The sequence below is a fragment of the Apaloderma vittatum genome, unplaced genomic scaffold (assembly GCF_000703405.1).
Source record: "Apaloderma vittatum isolate BGI_N311 unplaced genomic scaffold, ASM70340v1 scaffold6483, whole genome shotgun sequence".
Classification (NCBI taxonomy): domain Eukaryota; kingdom Metazoa; phylum Chordata; class Aves; order Trogoniformes; family Trogonidae; genus Apaloderma; species Apaloderma vittatum.
Genome location: NW_009708505.1, coordinates 18,083 through 33,981, shown reverse-complemented (window position 1 = coordinate 33,981; position 15,899 = coordinate 18,083). Strand labels below are relative to the sequence as shown.

The 15,899-nt window shown below is 43.7% G+C and overlaps 1 protein-coding gene across 1 annotated transcript in view; it reads right to left on the bottom strand.

The window, feature by feature from the left end:
- Positions 1-15,899, bottom strand: part of LOC104271796 — a gene marked incomplete at its 3' end in the record, with an annotated part of 36,836 nt that overhangs the window by 19,453 nt on the left and 1,484 nt on the right. The window contains exon 2 of the mRNA XM_009866581.1: positions 15,669-15,758. Within this exon, the coding sequence (XP_009864883.1) occupies positions 15,669-15,758 (90 nt within the window). The remainder of the gene's footprint in view (positions 1-15,668; positions 15,759-15,899) is intronic.

Genomic DNA, 15,899 nt, shown 5'->3' with positions numbered 1-15,899 from the left:
AGCCACAGCACACCACAAACTGTCAGAAACTAAGGAGTGGAATCAATACAGAGGGAAAAGATGGAACAAGAGGGAAGAATTTCTTGTGGGCAGGAAGAAAAATACACCTAGGCAAATCAGAGAAAGCAATAATTATTTCACTGTCCTTCTCGTGGGTCTCCATTTGCTCAGAACCTGCCTGGATTGTTTTCCAGCGGGAATGACAAATGTGTGGCTGAAGGAGCGTGGAAGGGACCCGCTTCTGCAATAACTGTGCCTGAAAGTCTTAAAAACTGTGATTAAAGACCTGATAGATTTCCGTGGGATTGGGTTTGTGGAGTTAGCTTCTTGGGTAAAACTCCTATTTATACCCAGGGTATAAAGGGTTGGACCTGGACCATAACCTCGTTGTGGGTTTTACAGTCTAATCAAGCACCATCCTGGAGGAAAAAAAGCTCACTGACTTTCTCTCTACAAATCTGGCTTGCTTTGGAAAAAAGGTTCTTCAAATACACCTGAGGAAAAAGCCACGTTTTCCTACATGCAAGCTCAGGTGTCTCTGCTAGTTGGTGCTGGCAGAGGCTCACACTTCTGCCAGCAGGAGCCCTCCACGATGGGCAGTGACAGCAGAGCGAGCAGAAACTGGGAAGATGGTACCTTACACTTGCTCCTGCAGGAGCTGGGAGGAATGCCTGCAGGCAGCCCAACTGATTTAGGAGCCAAACATCCACTTAGTGGCAACAGACTGTAGCAAAAGCCCATGCACCTGGAAATTAATGAGAATTAGGCACCTACATGTCTAAATGGCTTCAGAGCACCAGGGCTTACAAGCTTTCAGAAACGTTACCCTCAGGTCTCGTTATGCACATGCATCCCTGCCTGACCACCACCAGGCTGGGCACGGTGTCTTGTGCAGGGATTCAGACCACAGCAAAAGAATTCAGTTAATGAACGTGAAAAAAGGCAACTGATTTATCAAGATTCTCAACAAGAAAAGAGAGAAGAAAGTCATATTACGCAGTACAGGAAAAGGAATTTAACAGGTGGCCAAGCTATTAAGGAAGCATCAGGTCCTGCAAAAGGTATTACCTTCCGCATGACCGTGGCCAGCCCCTGCCGCAAACCCACACCCCTCCTGGCCAGCAGATCCGCCGCAGAGATTAACGCGAGCCGACAAGGAAACCAAATTAGCAGAACAGCCCAGAAAGCTTCCTGTCACTTTACGCTCCTTCTCTGTTCCCTGGTTTCAAAACCTGATGTGATTTTGGTCTGTGGGCTCAGTTAAATTTCAGTTTGTTTTTAAAGTGAGCCCGCACGCAAAAATTAACGTACCTCAAACTTCCTTTCTCATTTCTTTCCTTAATACCAAACTCTGAAGGCCTACACGTTTCACTTGACAAAGCCATTAATTCAGTAATTTCACAGAATTAAATCGAGCAAAGCAGAGTATTTAAATTGGAGCTAAGTGAAATATACTTCTGTGAGGCTCATGCTGTTAGAATTGTGCTGCGTGCTATTCTGCTGCTGCTCATTTATTAATTTGGGATCGGCTGAAATGTGACACCACGTAATAAGGAATGTACTGGGTCCAACGGAATCAGAAAGAAAATTTTTCAAAAATCACGGAGGGCAGTGAATCAAGCACCAAATGAAACAAGTTAGCACCAAATGAAGTAAGTTAATTCCTCTGAGTGTCTGCAGAGCAATTCTGCACCCAGCTGAAACCTGCACCCAGGTTTGTACTCTCCCTGCGATAACTAATTTCCGGCTAGAGATTTTCAGCTATTTATCTCGGAAATAAGAAGTGAACTGCATCAGTCCTCCAGTGTGGTGATCCTTTTAGCAGTGATAACACTTTTTCTCCCAACATCTTCCTACGTTCTTTCTTCTAGCCCTAGGTGGTAAAGAAAGTGTGAAAAGACATTTAAAAGAGTTAAAGCTAAAATGACTTTAAAGTCTTGTCTCCCTCAGCCTCCCCTCTCCTTCGGCAGATCCTGAGTGTCGGAGCAGGAGACAGCAGTGTGGTACCCAGCATCAGGGAACTGGGAGAGCCCTCAGATCTACTGTGAGGATGATGTATAGTTAAAGAAAAAAAGAAAATGGACAGATAAAAACCCTAAGTATGGATTTTTGCTGGCAAATGAGTAATAAAGGGAAGAAAAATAAGTTGGCCGATAATGCAAATAGTAGAAATACTTCATGTAATTAACAAAAGTCTCTCCAGAACATATCGGTGTTCTCCACTGGTACTTTCTGCTTCTCAAGTTTCTTATGAACTACCTTAATTGGGCTCTTCCAGACATGCTGAAAGTTCCTCCACTTCTTCCTCAGCCTCAAAGGACACCTCTGAAAGGTGCAGCTCTCGTCTTCTCACGATAACCCTCACCAGATAGAGCTCCATAATGACCCGTTCCCACTAACGAAAAAGGGGGGGCGTAGGGGCAGAGATATTGTTGCTGTTGTAATTAAGCTTGTAAAGAGTTTAGCTGGAGAGAAATTAGATTTATTTACACGCTGCTCTGTTGCTGATGAAGCACCAGCTATTTGGGAGAACTTCTAATTAACCCTAATTTAGTTGATATGCTCTTTAGCAGCCCCATTCCCTGTGTACTTTGCACTAGATAAAAAATAGTAATAACAACAAAATTATCCACTTTTTTAAAGGCACATTTCTTTGTGGAGGCCCACTGCCAATTTTTTTCCTAAATTACTGAATTTGCATTTCACTTGGCCAGTAGAAAGACTGACACTCGAGAGCTCCATCCTGCAAAAGAGCTTTTCCAACACCAAAGGCCACAGCTCAGGCCAGCACGGCCACCGCACCCACAGCCCGGCGCCTGGTGTGGGAAAAGGGGCTTGGGGCTTGCTTTGGACCCTTCCACCTGGTTTCCAGCCATCACAGCCAGCTGACTGTTTATAAAGCACTTCCACACCCTACATCCTCAGCCAGTTACACAGTCTGGCCACAACGTTCATTAACCAGATACCGTTTTAAAATATTTCATTGCAGTATCAAACTAAAAATCACTTAACTCTTACAATGTGTTTTCTCATTTAATAGCTCGCTGACGGCCCCGCCACGCTTCCAGTGCCTGTGGTGTATCTGTGGGTTTCCTTGCAACTCAGAAAGACATTTAAAATACACCAGGTTTACAATCTCAGTATACAAAATGCCCTAAAAATTCACCAGTTCTTATAAACCATTTTGGAGGAAGAGCAACACTAATTCAATTTCACACACAAAACACCATAAACACCAAGCACTACTTTTTGAATGTAAGGGTGGAAAATACAACAGCATTTAATTCTGTTATGCAGAAGCATCTACGCTTGCTTGTCACAACACAAACCCAGAGATACAAAGTGCACTTGCAGAAGTGATATTCCTCATTGTCTTCAACAGCACAGCTGTCTGCACATGCAAGATATAAAGAAAAAAAATGAGAATAAGAAAAAAAAAGTGGAATTCTGCAACATCCTGTCCAGAAAATATTTTACCAATCTGGCTATTAGCTAACCTGTGCAAGATTAAAGTTTGAAATTCAACCTTGATCAGAAAAAGTACATTTTTACTGCACAACTTTTTTTTCATAAGCTCATAGACTAAATCCTGCCCTCAGTCATACCTGACTAACCCTGCTGATTTTATATATGCTTCCTGGATGTCACTGTGAAAATCTGGCAATATTTTATATGATCAAGGAAGAAAACCCAAATGTTTTTTACACAGGACATTTCTCATTCATGTAACAGGATAAATGGTCACATGGACTTGTGCGCTAACTGCAAAGAATCTGATATGAACTACTATCAAAGCTTCAGTTCAAGTGTTCTCAATTTTCACATGGGACACGCATGCTGCACAAATTACTGACAGCATTACAAACTGACCAGATTCCTTAAAATACAACCTACATGATTAAATCAACAACATAAAAATTGAAGTCTTCCCTATTGTCACTGAAAGAAGAATGACAGGCTACACACATCTCTTTTGAATATTGTCAGAATTACACAGAGGAAAGCTTCAATTCAGAACACTGTCTTCAAAATTGCCCAGTACAAAATACCTTTGAGACTTTTAAACAAACTTCGTAATAAGGAAAAAGGCAATTATCTTTCTGTTGCTACAGTTGTATCTCCTTGATGTGTCAGCAAGAATTGCTAGATGTAGCTCTTCTTGGGAGAAAGCTAATTCAAGTCAAAGTTACACATTTCTTTTAACAAAAAACATAAGTGAAATCATGTAGAGATGGAACTAATCAGTGCATCAAAATGATACATTTATGAACAGCAAAAACATCTGACTTAAGTCTTTGGACAAGAAACAGTTCTCTGATTTTCTTTCTGTGGATGGAAACAACCACAATCTCCATTCGTGTTCACTTCTCTGAGAAAACCAGGGCACAGGAATTTAGACTCCTTTAATTTAAGTCACCTGCAGCCCCCATCAAAACGAAACAATACCAATGAGCACAAGTCTACACTGCATCAGCTCCAAGGGCTCCAAACCCAACTCAATGAAAAAGGACCCATGGAAAACCATCACTCCTCCTCTCAAGGCCGCCCCCTGCTTCGTTTGGGGGCTGCAGGTGAGCTGGTAGCGCAGAGCCCTCACCTTTCCATTGCTTATGTCCTCCAAATGCTCTTTTCTACTACAGATTCACACAGTGGATGACTATTAAACATACACAGCCAGAGCAGTACATTTAAATTTCAGACCCTCGTCAAAGGACTTTTCTCCGCCCGGCTGCGGCAGTCGGCCCCTGCTCGTCCCGCACACACAGAGGCAGGTGATCACCCAGCACCTGCCCACCATCTGTCTCTTAAATTGAAAATTCCCAATCAGTTCAAACAACAGACAGAGCTTTAAAACGTATACGCGCGCTAAACGGAAAGCCTCACTGTGCCAGTGGTTTTCTTTATCCAAGCGAAAGCTTCCAACCAAGAGGGAAGAAATTTGCCTACAGGGTCCCTCCATTTTATGCTAGCAAATAACTCACTCCATAAATACTGCAGCTTTCCGTGAAAAAAGCATTTAGAGGGGAAAGTGTGGGATGAAGTGGGATGTGAAATCCCATCATCTTACTGCAAGGAAAAGCACTTTTGGAGTTTTGATGAGTTTACTAAGAAAATGTGACAGTGAAGTCACCAACTGGAATGATCAAGTTTAAGAAAAAGCATTTTTTCTTTAGTTACAATGATGCAATAAAATTTCAGGGTTGTCAGAAGCACCTTTCAGGTTTGAAACACAAAAGTAACACTTGCATATCAATTTATTTGTAAAACACAAACTTCCCCCTGCTGCAGGAGTCTGGAATAAGAAACCGCACAGCTCTGTCTCTTCCCTTTTCTGAAGAGCAATAAGCCTTCCCCCAAAGGTGGTGCCTACGAATTTCAATCCAGCAACAAAGGTGCTCAACTTCCCATATCTAGAAAGTTACTTCATGAAAATACATTGCACAGATTCAGTTCAAATGCATCAAAGCTTCTAACAAGGGTGGTTGTTCTCAGCCAAATTACTGTGCTGCTGCTGCTTAAATATCACTAAGCTGAAGGAGTCTTTCTTTATCAGCTGCCAACTGCCAACTTATCCTCAAGGAAACGCCAAGCTAAAACATGTACATCTAAATCCATGCATTGTGTTCAGTAGCATTCAGAGTAACGTCATTTTGACTTACATGTTTACCTTTTTATTGCTAATTGATTCATCCCTTCTGAAGGAGATGCCTTGAACAGGAGGTGTCCCTTCCTTCTCCCCTTACCCCCATGCTCCCGCTTCATTACAACCCCGGCACAGTTGCCAAAATGAGATATCACCTCATTTTTGGTACCGTGCCCTTGAAGGCATCTTATTAGAAAAGACCATTTCTTAATTAACATTTTTGATCTTTAATCTATTACACATCCCTTTAATCCCATACGGAGGAGCTTTTGGCCCACTTCCGCGGCGTGGCGGCGGGAGGCAATAGGCTGGCAATTTGTGCTGAGGGCTCTCTCCCAGCTGGGTTCCAGTGCGGCCGGCGGCAGGGCTGGCTATGCTCTCGCTGGTCAGCAGCAGACATTCACTTCTACTATGTTACTGCCTTTTTTTCTTTTAATGAAGACTTTAGAGAGGCACCACTCAGCGTTAAAGACAACAGGCAGAACGGCAAGCTCACGGATGAGATCAGACTTCAGCAAATGCCTGTCGAGCTCTTAAAATAACCAGCAAAACTCTAAGTGGGAGATTTAGTGGATCACCAACATGTGAAGTGTTAAGAAAAGTACAATGTTAAGTCCCTTACATCATTTTACTTGCAAATAATTACAGCAATTACAATGTGCTAACTGGCAATTAACATTACAGGCTTCACAACTCACCAGAATTTTTTAAAACACGCTGTGGTCCTATGTAAATTGTCTCTTTGGTACTTCTGATTTGGTGGCTGTATGAGCTAATGGCTACACATTAGCTCAGCAGATCTCAGAACAGAATTGTCCGCGTGCCAGATAATTTAATTAGAGGCTTGATCTTGTCAGAGCTTTATGCAACACAGATAGTGTTTCCAAGCAAAGAGTGCAGGTTTTTGCCTTTCTCTTCAGTGTTTTATGACTCTAACAATTTCCACTAACAAACACCAAAACCATCCAGGGGAGATAGCAGGCACAGCTAGTAAAACACGCAAACAGGCAGGCACTTCAGTCCCCAGTGCAATGGATTCAAAAATATGTAGGGCAAGATGCATCAAGCACCTCTTCCATGCACACCCCAATCTACTGCCAGGTCTCTGCACACATCTATTAAATCTTCATCGTGCTGTTACTCAGCCCCAAAAAAGACAAAGGTCACTTGTCTCCAAGTGGGAGCCATAGGGTATCTCAAATCTCATTATAAATGGTCCCATTTAACAGTTTCCTCATTTGAATTTATACACAACAAATACAAGATTATGAGATGAGCTCAGTTTATTTTGACAATGACGTTGTAATTCCTTGTAGTGAGACCAGAAAAAAGGCTACTTTGCACACTAGATGACAGAAATACAAATGTATCTTTTATTACGGGAAATTTTAAGCTAACTGTTAACCTTTAAAAAAATTTGTTCCCATGAGTATTTGCCCTTAGTTTGTTTTCTACACACTCTCACGCTACAGTAACCATACCTGTACTCTTTGTCTGTGATAAGCTTAAGAGTTCATAACAGTTTAACCAAAAATACAGCAGTAACGGTTACAGAAACTTTCACAAGTTAGGTCAATGTTGAGTAAGACCCACTAGAGGTCCCTTCCAACCCAAATGATTCTAGTTTCCTGTACTGAATAATCCAAGATTATTTGGGCAAAGCATCATAAATTTCATACAGTTCATCACTGCAGAGTTTCATATCAACATCCTTACTCTGTCCAGAAAACAAAGCAGGAGAGCTTGTTTGTTTCATTTGTTTTTCTTCTCTTACAACCTTGTTTATAAAACCCCATTCTCATGACTGGCACAATTTGTTTTTTTCTCAGGAAGAATGATTACTGGGGATCTACCACTGTGACATTATTTTTTATTGATTTTTCTCACTTGAGCAACAGGCCAATGCAACAGATTCCACTATTTCTGTTTTACATTTGTTCAGGCTGGGTGCTTTTAGCTACCAGTTACGACTGCAATGTGCAAGCTAGTCGAAGGAGAACAGAAGTTTCTGTGAAAACCAAAGGAATTGTTCACAGGAGACTTTCCTTCAGCTGTCTGATTTCACACAGGTAAAACCCACTGCAATTCCTTCCTACAGCGGCATGCTTTGAGCTGCCCTCGCTCCTATGAGCCAGCCAAAGCAGACTTAGAAAAGCCAAGCCCCCGACCTGCAGAAGCAACCCCGCACAAGACAGGCTGGCAAGTGCCCGTTGGGCCTGAAGCTGGAGGCCCCGGGAAGGCGACGTGCAGCACAGCGCACACTGCACCCACTGAGTAGGATGAACATGGGGCATAAGGAAGACTTTCTGCGAGCTGGGAGGCTTAGTTAGCATTTCTGAAATGCTTTGAGATCCTACATTAAAATATTTACTGAAGTAAGCTCTAGAAAGCACAATTTGACTGACCACTCAGACTGCTTCTGCCCTCAAATCTGCAGTAGATTAGCAAATCCAGAGTGCAGCAGAATTGCACAAATTAGAGATGAGGAGGATTTACCAGCTGATCTTATCCACCCCTCTGCTAACGTAAGACCATTCCAACAGTGTATTTTCAAGCACTTTGTCCAGTCTGGTTTGAAAATGACCGAACTGATGGGAGGTAATACCATTAGATCTATTAGATCCCACTACAGGGAAATGTTTCCTGGTATCCAGCCTAGCATCTCTTTTGCTTTACTTTGCCCATTACTGCCAGTTATGCCCCTGAAAGCTATTGTAAACAACAGATATAATTTTCATCTAAAACCACAGAAAATGTTCATCTAATCACAGCCCTTCACTTGGGCAGCAAGAGAGGACAACATAGCATCACTGGAGAGAAACAGAGGAAGGGAGAGCAGGAGTGAGAGGAAGATGAGAAGATGCGATGCTATGCCTCACTCCTCTCCAGCGCTCCCTCCAGCTCCCCAGCAGCGTCCTGCACTGGGACGTTCATACCCACAGCTGACCTGAAGCAAGCAAGAGATGGAGAGCCCGGAAGGCTGCACCTGGGAGGGCCCACGCGTGAAGGTGGACAACTGAAGCACAGCGACAGGCTCTCAGCAGATAAAGCACCAACAGGCACGCCTTTAAATAGAAAGCAAGTTTGTCGCAGGGAAAACAACATTGCTAGCAAGACATGGACACGACCCATGGAAGGCATCCCCTGCCAGCCCCAGAACGATACACTGTGCAGCTGTCCACGCCATGGTTTAGTTGTATTTCTGGCAAGATGCCCCTGCCAGAAGACCCTATAGGAACATCTCCCAACCCACGCTGGCCAAAGCTTACAAGACTTCCCATGAGGTTAACCCAGTGACCCCAGAGATGCTCTCTTGCCGCCCATCATCAGTCCCAACACACTGCTGGCATCCTCACACACACGAGTCCACGGCCCCTCGCCAGCACGGCCAGGCAGGGGCTCTGGCCCAGCAGAAATCCTCCCCTTTATGGATCTTGCTTGGAGCAATTTTGGGGGGCTGGCTTTAGGTCCCGTGAAACTTGGCAACACCAACAACATGCTGCAACACCACGCTTGCTCAGTCTCTCTTAAGCAGACTGGCTTTCCAACAGACTCCGTCTTTAAAATTCCTGGGAAAGGGTAGGGGAGGAGGGTGTACTCAATAGCTCCCTTTAAAATGAGCTTTTCTTTCCCCATCTCTTTTACCACAGAAATTAATTCTCCTCCTCTGTGCTATCACTATAATTTTCCCAATTAACATTTTTAATAGTAAGTATTTTCTAGGAAACGCTGTAATACACAGGTGTGTGCTTCTAATTTAAATACTGACAGCCATGCTGTGTTCACATCTGAAGATCGCTCCTTCTTGCCAGAGACTCCCTCCCCAAACACGAGGGGAACACCTAGGGCGCGGCAACACCAGAGACGCCGCAGCAGATTCACAGGGTGGCTGTTTCCATGACAGATATGTGTGTCAGTGCTGTGCTGCGCGACAAGCAATCTCATTTTTTATACTTCTCCTTTCCCTGAAGGTATGACAGTCACGGGATGTTGGTCAGACTTCTGGGAGCCCCAGGTACCCCCCTCTGTCACTCCAGTCAACAGCTTCCTCTGGCAGCACCACATCTGGCTTCTCACCAGCCCGGCAGCACTGGGAGTGGAGACTTGCTCCAGATGCAAGAGATGCAGAGATGTACTGTGAGCTCCTACAAGCAGAGTAATCTGGGAAGGGTTGGTAATTACTCTTATTATATTATCTCAGCTCCTAAAATCTTACATCTGTCTCAGATGTTCACTCACCACCATATTGTCTGAGTATCATGTACTTTCTATCACTTCACCTTCGGTTTGAGAAAACACTAAAGTTGAGAAAACGCTGAAAGTTCCTTCTTTTAAAAAATAATTAATTATTTATATGTAAAAGATTGATGTTAATAATTAAATTTTATAATTAGGAAAGAAGAATTATATTTTTGTCTCATCTGAAAGGATACAACTATGTTACATTGTAAAAACCCATACATTTACCAAGGAAAACAAAAGTTCAACTTCAAATAAACGAGGAATGCAGCAGAACTACAAACTTCCTTAGCTTTGTCCAGTTTGCATCTATTTGGTTTTTGACTGCTTCCAAAGCAGATATTTAAAATTTCGAGAACCTCAGACCATCGCACCTGGGCTGCATGCCGCAGATCCATGCAGAGATAAAAATGCTGGTTTTAAAACCCACATAAGAAGGCCAACCAGTTGAGATCAAACATTTCATAGTATATTGGAAAAAATATTCAACTAAGAAAGTTATCGAAGTCTTTTATTTTCTTTGTAACAGTCAAAGGTTTATCTCTTTGAAAATCCTTACACACTGTAATCAGAATCTTCTCATACTGATTTACTAATGAAAATAACTTTTAGAACATGCCTAAGCTTGTAAAGGTACCCAGCACGGGTAACTTCGGAGCATTTGCAAAATAATCAGTTTCTCATGCCCACCGAATTGCAACCAGGCTTTCCAATGCTCTGCAGCAAAGACCCCAGATTTTCATGTTGAGGGTGTTTGAGAGAGGTTTGGGGCTTTTTTTCCCAGCATTCTGCCATTTAGAAGTTAAATAGGAAAAAACAAAGTACATGTAGAAACAGAGAAAGAGAGCTTAGTGTCTACGGGAGGGCAGTCTCCCTCCTCTGGACCTTCCTGACTTACTCCCAACACAGCCCATGCCCCGCGGGTCGTGTGGCTGGAGCAGCACCAGCAGGGGCTCCGTGGGAGCGGCCGGGGGACACGAGCAGAGAGCAGGGACAGCCCTGGGTACTGTGAGACCACAGGGACGGGGCTCCGTGAGGATGCTGGCCTTGGTGGGCACCAGGCAGTGGACCATGCTGGGGAGTGCAAGCCCCAGGTGCTGGACAAAGGCAAACGTGGTGTGGCCTCTAGAAGAGGAAAGGTGAGGAAGGAGAACACATTTTCTGTAGCTTATCCAAATAAACAAAACAGAGGAAAAAGTTAATGCATGAATACTTGCAGGGGCAAGGCTCTGCTTCACGAGACCTTGACTGTCATCCGTTTTGCTCCTTTGGCAGCTAAAATTAAATCCAACTCTACAAAACAGTTAGGGGAGAACAGAAACTCTCAACATTTGGGGAGCAGACAGCCAGGAGCACCAGCGTCACAAAACCAATGGTGGAGGAGAGCACAGGGAACAGCCAGGAAGGAACAGGCAGGGAGACCCCTGAGCAGCAGAGATAGCATTAAGACCTCCCAGCACAGAATTCGCTAGCCCTGAGTGAAAATAAGTCTACAAACTGTATCAAGATATTCCTCCTCTGAAGATACCGTGAAAATTGCGATTTATGTAGCTGGGAGGTAGCATACACAGCATAAGAGAGGGGAAACAGGGTGACCACAGCATGGCTTTCTTTTGTGGTTCATTTCTCTAAAGCTGCTACTTCCCCTCTTTTTTTCTTTTTTTTTTCCCCCCTCCTTAAAGGGGGAAACTTTAAAAGAAATTGCAGAAGGCAATTAAAAATCTTAAGTAGCATACTGTATAAAACAAACACGTGGGCAAAACATGAAACGTCCATGTCCTAAAGCGATGCTGTGCTTTGTTAGCGCGTCCCTCGCACACGTGCCCAGCTGCTGCAGAGACAGCAGAGCTGCAGCTAATGGGCAAAAGGGGGGGTACCAAGCTGTAATTTATTTTCGTGATTTCTGAAATGTTGTAATTGAATGATACTGATGATGTGCTAATGGCTGGTTGGGCACTGGCCTCAGATAAGGCCCTTCCAGTCCCAAACTGCAAAGATTGCCCCGCGCGCTGCAAACGTGCGCAGAGACACCGCCAGTGCCACTGGGCCCCAGTGCCCGGGCTATGTGTTCGTTCCCCTATTTCTCAAACTCTTTCTTAATCAGTATCATAACTCATAGCTGCATACAAAAATAGGATACCTTCAGTTACCTCAAAAGCAGACATTGAAAAAAGTCAGGCTTTTAGGTCTGCAAGCTCCTAAGGAGGAGACAGAATCTGCTCTGTTTGCCCCAGGCGTTTCAGCCAAGATTCCCTGGGGCCTCACAGTCCAGCTAATGAGAAACTCCCCAGCAACCCCCATGTAAAATGCCCTCAGGTCTTTAAAATACCTTAAATTCTCTATATATTTAGTAAGACTTTTACTTCTTTAAAATGTCCCTTGTTGCTCCTCAAGATAATACTCTCATGATGTTTTAGAACAGCAATGCAGCATTGTCTGGCTGGACCCTCGCTTTGCAAATACTGAATCTTATTTTTCTCTTGACTCAAAGCAGCCAAAAACTCTTGCAAAGCGAGGCAGGCGCTTGCCTGGCCCCTGGCAGCCCTGCCCAGCCCACCCTCTCTGACCTGTCTGGAGCAGGACGGACGGGCTTCAAGGGCTGCACGTGCTGCTGAGAGAGAAAAGCCGGGGAAGGGGAAGGAGCACTGAGCTGTGCTCTTCCCCTGGGACACAAAGCGCTCTGCCTCTTACACAGCAAAACACTACTGACTTGCTATTTAACAGCAAGCTAAATCCTCAGATTAACAGGGGGAAAGCTGGTTTTTTCCTTCCTTTTACATTAAGCAAAAAAAAATGTTTACAAGACCTGAAGAGGAAGGAAATTCACTATACGCCCATTGTTAATCAGGGCTGGTAGACACCCAGACTATTTACCCTGGTGCAAGGGCAGCCTCTGTCTTATATATTTTCCTGATTCTCTAGGTTAATACATACAGCCTTTAAGTTGGGGTAATAAAAAAAATAATTAAAAAATAAAAAAACTCATAAAGCTATATCTAGTTGTTTTTAAAGTACTTGAATAACTTCTTTACTGCAACTATGCAAAGCATTTTTCGCCTTTGCAGGTTTTACCAGGAAGGAGCAGTTAAGCCAGAGAAGACAGCAACTTGTACCCATGCTCTACCACAGGCGAAAGGACAGTGCCCTGTATGAAGTCACCACTGAGCAGACCCATCTGAGCACAGGACTTCTGTTGCCACCGTGCCCACTGCCAAATGTCTGTGAGCTGCACTGAGCAGCCCCCCCAGCAGCCCCTCACCCAGTGCCGTGGTCCAGTCAGGGATGTGCAAACCCAGCACCTTCGGTGCACTTCGGCAGCAGAGAAACCCACTCTGAGACACAGAGCTTGGACCCCAGTGTTGGACTTGCACTGAAAAACACCTGCCACAGGTACTTGGACAAGCCCCACAACTGCAGATTCAACTTGTACTCACAAAAAAAAGAATTTCCAATATAGCTACTACTCGTCTGATGAGCAAAATAAGTACAGCAGCAAAAGCAGCTTCTTGCTCCATAACTGCATCTATATAAATGTTCTGTTAGCACAAAAAAATATAAAGAAAAGGAAAAAGTTTAACTGCATTCTACCTGCTCTCGCTGTCTCTGTGTACCAAACCACCCTGGGACGCAGCTGCCCTGGCCCACGGCAGCCACACAGAGCGCCAACAGAATTTAGCAGGAGTTGCTTCGTATGTGTTTGTGCACACACAGTGATGTACAAACACATACAGGAGAAAGAAGAGAAATACGTTAATTTGAAACATCTGGCAAAGGTTTCAGAGTTAACAAGTCCCAGTTTGGCCTTTTTTTTTTTTTTTTTTTCCTGTTGGTGGGGTCAAGGAAGTGGAGGCAATTTTGTCATTTTGGGCCAAGGAAGGAGGGGGCATGAAGTGAGAGGCTGAAGCATGTTTTTTCACCCTTTATTGAACTTCAGCATCACACTACTGGAGCTAATGCAAACAGGAAGATCGTAAAAGAACATAATGAAAGTCTTGCACACTGGGACTGAGGGACTGGTTTCAGTTACTGAATATAGCTTTGGAGGCACACCACACAAGAGCCAGTGACTCCACACAGCCACACCACCACGTAATCACGGCTTCTTAAGCTTTCTCTGTGTAGTTCCTCAATCATATTCCAGCCTGCAACCCCTGTCCCACGCACTGCACCTTCTTCATAGGGTATCGTATTGCATCTTTATACACGTGCAAGATTGACATCTGTAGCTACTAAAAGTAGCAAGAGGAAAATCTCCCAATCAGCACACATTTGCCTTAAGCTGCCATAAATCACACATACAATACGATTTATCCCACTTCCGACATCTTGAATGAGAGCTGTAATTACGCAAGTAAATTAAGAAAAATGGAGGAGACTCAACTAATTTGGGAAAAGCTTTTCACAGGCTGTCTCTTACTTACAGCATAGTCACCAACACCATCCAGAAATCCCAAATGAACTCCGGCTCTGCACAGAAACGATTTTTGTTGTTGCTGTTTTGAACCGCAGCCTGTGTTAAATTTAATACAATTCAAGACTTGTGATAGATAACACAGTAACTCCACTCCACTGCTGTTTGAGACGAAGGTCAAGCAAGAGAGCCAGCGAGCGCTCTTTTCATGCGCCGTTAGCTCCAGGCACAAAGGGGCCTTCGACATCGCAGCTGGGGGTTTGCAGCAGCAGCAGCAGCAATATTTGCTATCAAAGCCTAGTGAAAACACACTGTTCGAAACAGCCGCAGCACCCAGAGAAGATGCACCCAGCGCAACTGGGAGCGCAGCTGGTACACAGCAAAATGCCACAATGTGCCACACCAAGGCTGTTCATGCCTTCGAGACCAGCTAGATGCTGCGTTCAGTGAGAAAAGTCTCCTGTGAGCCAGTCTCCCCGTGGCTCTCATAAACCCCATGCTAACCAGGAGTGCAGCACCATTGTTAATTTTCGTATTACTGCTCGGCTTCTGAGCTGTTTTCACATCGCCGCTGAGCTTCTAAGAGAATGCCATTGTGTGGTCCAGTATGAAGAGAGCACAGAAATAGATTTATTGGCTTCAAGATCAAAAATATTATGAGAATTTCATAAACATTAAAGACATAACAGACTGTAAAATATGTTTACACAGGGCACAAACAGTGACTAAGATGTGGCTTCAAATGCAAACTGGTCTGGCATTTACCCTCACATTATCAGCACACATTGCACAACTACACACAAACTTGCTTTATCCTGTTCAGTTTCCTGAGCCTCTTTTTATTCACATTATCAATGCAATACAGGTGAACAAGCCCAAGACATGTGTTTAAGTGCTATTGCTATCAAGCAGACCAAAAGCTCGTTCAAATGTTAAGTCTCTCTACCATGATGATGTACCACTTTTATTCTCCAGCCCTGACAGTACTTTCCAGTTTCCTCCAAGAGGAGAAATACACACATTCCAGTCTAGGACTGAGGTTTAAAATTCCTATTAAAGCAGCTTTTATGTAATTAGATTGGAATGAATGTGCAACAGTGCCCATTGCAGAAAACTTCAAAGTGGTTATACTGGAGAAATCACAACCCGTTTCAGTATGCCCACAAGAAGAAAGAATGTCTCTCTGGAGGATAAGAGTATATTAGTCTCTGTATGTAATAGATTTTATTGACCATATGGAACTGATATAAAAATTGTGTTGCAGTGGGTAGTCTTGGATTTGAGACAGGAATGTGACATACAAAATACAGTTCCTGTAAAAAGCCTGGCAGCTTTCTGGCAGTTTTTGCAATCAGAAGAACCTAAAATATTTACCTGATTGAGTCACTGATGAGTCCCAGGTCAAAGCAAAATCTGAAGATTCACCCTCTTCAACTGAAAAAGAACAAAAATAAGTCGTGATTGCTAAAACAAACCAAATGGAGAGCAAAGCCACAAGAAAACTAGGTCCACTATGACATTAAGTATTAAAACAGACTTCTGCACTGGCAAAAAAGAACTTGCTGCTTTCTATAAAATAATTCATAAGATGGAAATTTAGCAAAG